This window comes from Cyprinus carpio, chromosome B19 (assembly GCF_018340385.1).
Source record: "Cyprinus carpio isolate SPL01 chromosome B19, ASM1834038v1, whole genome shotgun sequence".
Lineage (NCBI taxonomy): Eukaryota > Metazoa > Chordata > Actinopteri > Cypriniformes > Cyprinidae > Cyprinus > Cyprinus carpio.
The window spans coordinates 18,231,767-18,241,378 of NC_056615.1; the positions used below are offsets into that span (position 1 = coordinate 18,231,767).

Below are 9,612 nucleotides of genomic sequence, written 5' to 3' on the forward strand. Positions count from 1 at the left end.
CTAGACTAGAAAGAAAAGATTTTAATTTTAAATAAATACTGTTCTTTTAACTTTTTATTCATAAAACAATCCAGAAAAAAAGTATCAGTTTCCAAAAAAAAAAACATGAAGCAGCACAACTGATATTTTTAAAGTATATTAAAACAGAAAACCAGTTCACAATATTAAATTTTTTTCTGTATTTTTGATCAAATAAATACAGCCTTGATGAGCACAAGAGAGTTCATAATTTTTTTTAAATCTTACTGATCCCAAAACTTTTGAACGGCAGTGTATATGTATGTAGGTCTATGTATGTATTATAATTAAACAGCTGACATACAATCAAAAATAGCCAGTAAAAAAATATTGTAAGTAGAAATAAGTATGTCTCTTTCTATTGTTTCAGTTTCTTTTTTAAAAAATTCAAAAATTTCCGTATAGCAAGTCAAACTGACAATTACCACAACTTGTGGTCTGTGGCACATGACAGCTGTGGAGAGGACATGTTGCCACAAGACCCAATATTTTCAGCTGGTATCAGTGATGCATTTTAAACACACTTTAGATAAACTTTCCCACAAATAAAAGTTCTTGGAAGTGTTCAGAAATAAGCAGAACTTATGCTATTTTGCTAAATCATTCTCCAAACACAACAAATACAAATTAAAATCTTCATATACAGTGTTAACAAGAAAATTAACCATTAAAATATTTTTACACATATAGTTTTGGTATTTACTATTGTGTATTTGTTTCGTAATTGCACATATATTTTCCGTGTGCAATTGATACCTATGACATTCACTAAAATGTACAACTGCTATAAAAATTGCTTTTAAGGATAAATAAGGATAATCAAATCTTTTATAATTAAAATCCATACATTGTGTGATGGTTAACATTAAATTTATTCTAACCAATAGCACATTTACTGATGTAGGCGGCTGTATCAGAGATTTAAAACAGATGAAACTTGCACATCTATTAAGTTGTTTCTATTAGGCATTTTGATTCTGATCAGTTTCTTTAATTTTGCAATTGATGTATTTTCTTACCCTCTCAGTGAAATCCACTGCTAAATGAGAAACAGCTAACTTGCATATGGTGTGTCTGACACAAACATACACAACATTCATTCAGCAGACCCTGTTTACACCACACTGTTTTCTGACTTATATATACTGATATAGAAAGGGATGCATGGGTATCCCCATTGGGTGGAGTATGCACGAGTCAAAATTTTACATACACAAGTTGTGTAACTTGAGTATTGAGTATTGCTTTTGACATTTCCCCTTCCAAAATCATTTATTACCAGTTTCCCCATGGTAATATTTTATTAAGGAAGCCGTTTTGACTCTGCAGGGGTGTTAACAATAGCTTGATGATTGTTGATTGATTGAACAGATCTCCAAAAATATACCTGATCAAATTCTTTTATGTTGATATTTTACTCAAAGCTCCAGTAGTGTGGGAAGCTGGACTTTTACCTATCAATACATACCCTGTGTCATAATACAGTCCACCATGTTACCTCTACCGCAACTTGATTTCCTAATTCAGAAATCAGTACTTGTAACTACAATATGTACAGATTAGATTGTACCCTTGTTACACAGAGCATATGAGACACTAAGTACTGTCTGTTATCAGTGTTGGGGAAAGTTACTTTTAAAAGTAATGCCTTACAATATTGCGTTACTCCCTAAAAAAGTAACTAAATACGTTACTTAGTTACTTTTTATGGAAAGTAATGTGTTACATTACTTTTGCGTTTCTTTCACGTTACTTTTTAAATATGAGCAGGGCTTGATTGTTTTTAATATAAGAAGTTCTATTTATAGCAAATGTAAAAGCCCTTTCACACCAAAAAGTGTAATGAATAAACCTCAGGCTGAAGGAAAAGTAAATTCACGTCTGTACAGTAGAACACAGGAGAAGAAGGTTCAACACTCTTCAGCAATAAAAAAAAAACAATGAAGCACAATTGTTAGTTTATCTAAAGTCATTTTTGATTATTAGTATGGTTGAACTGGATCATTAAAGGTCAGCAGCAAAGACTGGGAATGGGAATAGATACATTTGTGTTATTTAATATATTTAGTTATTGCAGGTTTGCGTCATATTCTGAGTTTGCATTTCACTGTTTTGATTAATTTTGATGAATACTAAATCTGTTTTGTTTTTTTTTGTGAGTGGGATGAATTAATGCACATTCACATTTAGTCTAGAACTACAGTAACATCATGTTCACACAGCGCACACAACGCCTCCATACTTCCGATTTCTCCCAATATGGGAACAGGAGGCTTGTCCAGGTAACACAATTAAAAAACAACTTAAAATACATCACATCCATAAAAAAGAAACTCAAATATTTTCTTGTAAATTAAAAAGTAATGCGTTACTTTACTAGTTACTTGAAAAAAGTAATCTGATTACGTAACTCGCGTTACTTGTAATGCATTACCCCAACACTGTCTGTTATATATTACCCTTTAAGTAGTTAGTACAAATACACATACATCAGCAAGTGCCAGTGCAGTTATTTATTTTTTATCATCACTGTAAAGAGTTTTCAGTTCAATATCTGACCTGCTTATTTCAGGATGACTTTACAAAAACAGGTTCTTGAGAGGAAGAAGCCTTAGAACTCAAAGTCCATCACTTTGCTGCTAATCTTTGTCATGAGACCTGCAACCAGCCAAGCAAATGGTAATAAATATGTTTTCTGTGGTCATGATCTGAAAATGCGGTTATAGAAGTCAAATAGCTCTTTTGCTTTCTCTTGTTTGTTTCGAGATATTGTCACTGAATAAGAGTCAGATGGTGTATAACTGTTTTTTCCCCACACTTTAATGACTATCACAACCCAGATCACACACTGAGAGGATTTTTAGGGGGATTTCCATGATGTGCAACTGTTATTAAATCCTCTGAGACGCAATCTAAAGCATTTTACAAATAGAACCACCTGCATCCCGTGTCTGATAAGGTGTACAGAACATGAACTCTAACCCTGATGATGGTGGAGGCAGCAGAGAGGTAAGGAAACGTAATGACATTATTTTTACTGTGTCTGGGTGCATTTTAGATATGCACAATATATATCTGTTTCCAGCTAAAGTCTGGGACACAATTTCTGAGTTTTGTGACTGACACAGAAATATTAAAAGAGAAACCTCTGAAAGTCACACCTAAAAACAAGCTAAAAATTAAGGATTCTGGCTCTGGAATTTTTTTTTACTCAACTAAATTGTGCAATTAAACACTTAAAAGTGATTTGTCACTGATTACAAAATGTGGGCTATTCTTATCTACTTCCTACATTCTCAAATGACTGTAGATGGTAAAAGGAGTAAGGCACTTATTATAAAAAGGTAACCCACCGTTCTTTTGAAGGTGATACACTGATACAAACTTTCACATTACAGTGCACACTAAAGTGAACTCTTTCTGCAAGTCTACTCATTCCTATAAAGACGGCAAACAGGCAATGCAGGTGAGACACTGCCCACAAAAGAAGCCAGAGTTGAAGCAAATGCACTGTGAAATAACTATGGGAAAACACACACTTCCTCATTTTTAATCAGCAGTTGGTAATTAGCTTCAGTTAAAATGTACTACTATTACTGTAAAACAGGTTTGACCTACAGAACATGCAGAAGAGAAATGTGGCACTTTCATTTTGTAGTTTTAAGGTGGTGTGAAACCATGACAAGGTTAAAATAACAGAAGAGGGCAAATATGTTTTGTGGTAATGGCTGTATATAGTACATAACAAATATGAAAGCCCATTGCATGCCAACAAAAACAGTTTGAAAGCACTCAAATAACCATGTTTTGAGGCAGACAGTAATGATTTCTTAGCCATAAACCTCAGACAAAACTTTGGCTTTGGATATTTCAGAAACATGCAAGCAGATTAAAAGCAGGCATATAAACCTTTATTGAACTAAAAAATAAGAAATATTTACACAGACATTTACATAGACGATTCCAATATTCAGGTAAACAATAAGAAATAAAGGAAAAAAACAACTACGGTAACGACAGCATAATCCACCAGAAGAAACTATGACCATGAACAGAATGCAAGTTTTGGATCTCTCTGAATGACAAGAGTGAAAGAAAAACACAAGCCAGTGCATTAATGAACAGCACTGCTGTGACACCTAGTTCAAATGAATAGTTAAAGCACCCTACATCAGGGATCTCCAACCCTGCTCCTGGAGAGCTACTGTTCTGCAGACTTCAGTACCAAACCTGCTCCAACACACCTGTCTGTAATTATCAAATAGCCCTAAACACCTTGATTCACGGGTTCAGGTGTGTTTGACTGGGATTGGAGCTGAAATCTGTAGGACGGTAGCTCTCCAGGAGCAGGGTTGGAGACCACTGCCCTACATAGTAACTTTTAAAAACACACTCACCTCATTTGTACATACTTTCATTGGTTCACTACAGTCATGCATATAGCTTCCAGCAAAACCTCAATACATATTAAAAAAAAAAAAAAAAAAAAAAAAAAGGAGAAATCCTCCACCGACAGGCTATGAACACTTCCGCTAACACTGTACAGGTAGATGACAATAAAGCACAATTCAGCGAGACATGGTGCTATTGCTGCTCATCCTCAGGACAGGAATGCCAAGTTAGTCTTTCCTCGTAAAAGGCAATGACTATCTGTGGGCAACGGGTGTTGGCCTCTTTTGCAGGTACCAGGTCCGCCTCATCAGAGTCCTTCCTGTGAACACAAAACATATATCTGGTTACAGATAATACAGACTCTGTAACATGACAATTAGTGCAGGAAGTGCAGCCTTGACAAGCCATTATCTTGTGTCTTTGAATCAAAAAGGCTTTGTATGTAGACATGCTGCCCCCTACAGGTCTTTCATGGGTTTTCCATTCTAATTGACTTCCATTGTATAATTTTGTCCATACAATGGAAAGTCAAAGGGAAATGAAGCTGTTTTTAACATTCTTAAAATATTTTAGCATTCATAATACTTCCACAGAAGAAAGTCATACAGGTTTGGAATGACAAAGGTGAGTAAACGACAACGCCATTTGAGTGGACTATCAATTTTCAGGGATCATTTACTCATGTTGTATCAAAACTTCCTGACTTTATTCCAGAGAACACAATAATATTTTCAAAAAAGGTTTTATTTCTGTCCATACAACTAAAATCATTGTGATCCATTGTAGTTTCGGACCACACAAACTTGAATTATCTGGACAAAAACAACTGAAACATTATCACAAAATTATATTTTGTGCTCCTCAGAAACAACACCGGTTAGGAACAACATGAGGGTGAGGAAATGTCATTTTTCCACTAGGGCTGTATACTACATGAGAAAACTAAATGAGTTTCTTACCACTTCATGAGGAACATGAGCTCTCCACTGCTATCAGTTGCCCCAATGATCCTCTCTGGCTCAAGGTTTCTTGCAAACCCTCTCGGCTTGTCAGACTGGAGCGACAATTTTATTTTTGAGTCAGTTTTACCATTAATCAATGTTAAAATCAAATCCCTGAAACTGATAACCAAACAAAACTTTACCATTTCCTTCTTTCTCTTTGCCTTGCTCTCATCGGTTTCTGGTTCATCAGTGGAGGATTTTCTTTTTTCGGCTTCTGGTTTCTCCACAACTCCTTTCTGAGACTCCAGGAATGCAGAAATGAGTTCAGGGCAGTCCAAATTCTCTTCGGGCTCCCAAGTATTGTCAGCACTGAAGAAGATTAAGGTTCTCTTGTTACTCTCTCATTGCGTGAATCAAAATTATGTAAATCCCAAACAAGCAGTTCAGTATACTTGAAAGAAATCAAAAAGTACTCACTCTGAGAAGCCTTTCCACTTGAGGAAAAACTCAACTTTCCCATTGACCAATCGCTGGTCAATCACCTTCTCCACCACAAACTCCTCCACCTCCTGAACGTCCTTCTTTGATTTGCCTGCCTGCTTCTTACCCATGTCGACCTAAAATGTACAAAAAAAATAATGATAACCCAGAAACCGGTCTAGCGATTTAAATTTCAGTCATTGAAAACTTAAATACGACTTACAGACATGTTCCCTTTCGAAAAAAAAAAACTTCATTTGAAAGAGAAAAAAAAGTTGCCATATTTACGACTTCGTTTTGTGCTACCTTTTGTGTGTGCTAGTATGTTAACGAGCTAACTACGCATGCACGAACAGGCCAGAGGCCCAAACACAGTTCATGGTGTTTTTTGAGATCACTGCTTTTTAATATTTTTGTAAAACCTTACGCTCCGGATTAAGGTCTGACTATTTTATGAAATCGTTGTTCGCGTGGTTTTCACGATAACACGCGCTGGTTTAAACAGCAGGAGTTAGCCTACTAGCTAACTTAGCTGGAAAATGCGCGCACACACACCAAACAAAAACAATGTTGTTATACAGCACCGTACATTCATGCACACTACATCTATGTAAACTGAAACAATAATAAATAGATTAAAGTAAAATACGTATTGCAGTAATTGAGGTTACAGCATTCTTAACAGCAAACTACAATGGACGCTGCTGTAGCGCGTGCCTGCGCGCGAAAACTCACCCTCACAAAGGAAAAGGACTAAAATGTGAATTTCAAAGCTCCACACTTGCCGACCTGCAAACAGCTGCAGCGAAATTATGTCGCACTTTACCGGGACACAAACTTTTAAAACTTTTACTCTCTTCGTACACTATAAATCAATGAAACAGAAGCCGACTGAAGCTCGACGAACGCCAGCCTGAATCTAACGCGAGGACGTAAAGCCACGCCTATGAGCGGTCACGTGTGTCCAACGACGTTTTCATAGGGCGGAGCAACCGCGATCCTCCTCAGGTCATGCAAAATAACATTATTCAATAATATCATTTGATATCTATTTTAGGGTCTACAAAGTAAGCGGATTAAAAATAGGCAATAGTCTAAATCTGTTCTAGCCACGTTCTGCATCCAAAACTTGAAAACGGCAGAGCAGTAGTGATATTTTAGTTGATACCCCAGATATCAAATAAAAAACAGTGGGCCCCACAACCACCAAAGCCTGTGGGCCAGAGCTCTCCGGCTGATGCAAAATCTGAGAACCTGTTCTAGTATACCCCCAAAACAAAATCAAGACTTTGTAAAAGAGCATAGTAGGACCCCTTTTATATTCACATAGATAATGCAGAAATCAATAATGCAGTTTTAAACACTTTTGACCTGATTCAGCATGTGCATGAACCCACACACAATCGTGGACACAGTCTAGATTTAATCATCAGTAGGGCTCTAAACATTTCATCCATTGTAATTAAGGATGTAGCACTGTCTGATCTTTGATATATTGATCTCTGCTACCGCTGAATCTAGATCTGTCTCTGTCAGAAAGCGATGCATTAATGAGAACACTATGTGCTATTTATGAAGGCTATATCTTTAACACCAAGCATTTCTGCAGACTCTGTTGATCTTCTCCTTGATTCATCTAACTCAAAAGTTAAGTATGTTATTCATGATATTGCTCCTGTAAAAATCAGTAAGAAGACTGGCAGAAAAAAATCACCGCGGAGAAAATCAACAGCAGTACAGAGTAAGAAAAGACAATGCAGAAAAGCTGAGCGGATGTGGTGGAAGACGAAACTTGAAATTCACTATAGCATCTATAAAAACAGCCTTCATGCTTTATTATGTGAGTATAGGAGAGCATAAGTTTAAGTGGACCTCCATGACATGTGGAGTCCCATAAGGCTCAATTCTTGCACCGCTCTTGTTCAGCCTGTATATGCTCCCACGAAGTCAAATAATGAGAAAGAACCAAATTGCCGATTTACCAAGCCTTATTGCCAAATGACTACAGCCCTATTGACTCCCTCTGCCAATGCACTGATGAAATTAACAGTTGGATGTGCCAGAACTTTCTTCAGTTAAACAAAGAAAAAACTGAAGTTATTGCATTTGGAAACAAAGATGACGTTTTCAAGGTGAATGCATACCTTGACTCTAGGGGTCAAACAACTAAAAATCAAGTCAAGAATCTTGGTGTGATTGTTTTGACACAGTTTTACTCAGCTATTATTGAGTCTGTTCTGTGCTCTTCTACAACTGTCTGGTTTGGGTCAGCCAGCAAATCAGATTTAAGAAGACTGCAACGGAATGTTAGGACCACAGAAAGGATCCTTTGTGTGCACCTGCCCAGTCTTCAGGACTTGTACAACTCCAGAGTGAAGAAACGGGCAGGTAACATCATCAAAGACCCCTCTCACCCCGGACACAACCTGTTTGCACTTCTCCCCTCAGGCAGACACTACAGATCTCTGTGCACTAGAACATCTAGACATAAAAACTGTTTTCCCCCCATGCCATCTCCAGCTTAAACAGCTAACATCATTACCTGTGTTCTGTAATTCTGTGTTCTGTAATTAATTTCCGTAAATCATTCTACATCTTTAATTATTGCCTTCTCAAGTTTTATGTAAATACATATGCATATCTCTGTTATTTATAGTTCTATATAGAGTAAAAATGCACAAATCTGTACATAAATCAATATACTGTTCCAGATTCTTTCACACTATTTATTGCTAAGTCTTGTTAAAAAAAAATTTCTCATGTCAGATGTGTATGTATGTATGTATGTATGTATGTACCAGGAGCACCTTTAAAAAAACACAACAAATTCCTTGTGTGTTTGCGCACACCTGGCGAATAAAGCTAATTCTGATTCTGATACATTGCAGATATGCTCACTGAATACAAACCTAACAGACCACTCAGATCATTAGGATCGAGTCAGTTAGAAATACCAAGGGTTCACACAAAACAAGGGGAGTCTGCTTGTTATTATGCCGCCCGCAGCTGGAACCAGCTTCCAGAGACCAGATGTGCTAAAACATTAGCCACATTTAAATCCAGATTCAAAACTCACCTGTTTAGCTGTGCATTTATTGAATGAGCACTGTGCTATGTCCAAACTGATCGCACTGTATTTTATATATAATCATTTTCTATTTTTTTTTTAAATCAATTTTAAATAAATGTTTCAATCATTTTTAATCTTTAATCCTGATATGTGTCCCATGAAGACATCTCTCTAAATGTTGAAGAATAAAATTCCATTAATTGTTTATATACTCATCAGCTATTTCTGATTGATCTAAGTTAGCATCATGAATCTTCTTAAAGACATAAAAATTCACAGCCACTGTAGGGAGAATCCATCAAAGATCTTTGGCCGCTACAAATGTCAAAGGCTGACATAGAATATAGCAGAAGTATGGAGGTTGTCTGGTATTAGTTCACATGATATATTTAGCTATTGATCAGCTGCACAACTTCATGTAATGACCTCTCCATATACGTTCTGTATTTTGTCCGTTTGTTACATTTCACTGGAAAATATGGGAAATATATTGCCCATATTGGCACCCTTGGTAAATATGAGCAAAGGCGGCTGTGAAAATAAATCTGCATTGTTTATCCTTTTGATCTTTCATTCAAAAAATTCACAAAAATCTTACATATCATTGAAGTAAAACAACTGAAATTGGGGGGAAATCTCACTGTGAAATAAATGCTGTCTCTACTTTATGTTGGCAACAATTATTGGCCCCCAATGATTGCAACGTCC

The 9,612-nt window shown here is 36.4% G+C and overlaps 1 protein-coding gene across 2 annotated transcripts; it reads right to left on the reverse strand.

The window, feature by feature from the left end:
* Nucleotides 1–3,907: 3,907 nt before the first annotated feature.
* On the reverse strand, nt 3,908–6,791 carry LOC109072345 (chromobox protein homolog 3-like). 2 transcript variants are annotated; one of them, XM_042746054.1, is made up of 6 exons: nt 6,570–6,782; nt 6,058–6,085; nt 5,832–5,971; nt 5,555–5,723; nt 5,370–5,464; nt 3,908–4,729 (listed from the first exon to the last, which is right to left on the reverse strand). In XM_042746054.1, the coding sequence occupies exons 2-6, from the start codon at nt 6,061–6,063 to the stop codon at nt 4,603–4,605; spliced, it is 537 nt and encodes a 178-aa protein (XP_042601988.1). In that variant the 5' UTR covers nt 6,064–6,085; nt 6,570–6,782; the 3' UTR covers nt 3,908–4,602. The 2 variants fall into 2 exon arrangements, with proteins under 2 accessions (XP_042601988.1, XP_018979501.1); XM_019123956.2 differs by lacking the exon at nt 6,058–6,085 and having other exon boundaries at nt 6,570–6,791.
* Between the last annotated feature and the right edge of the window lie 2,821 nt (nt 6,792–9,612).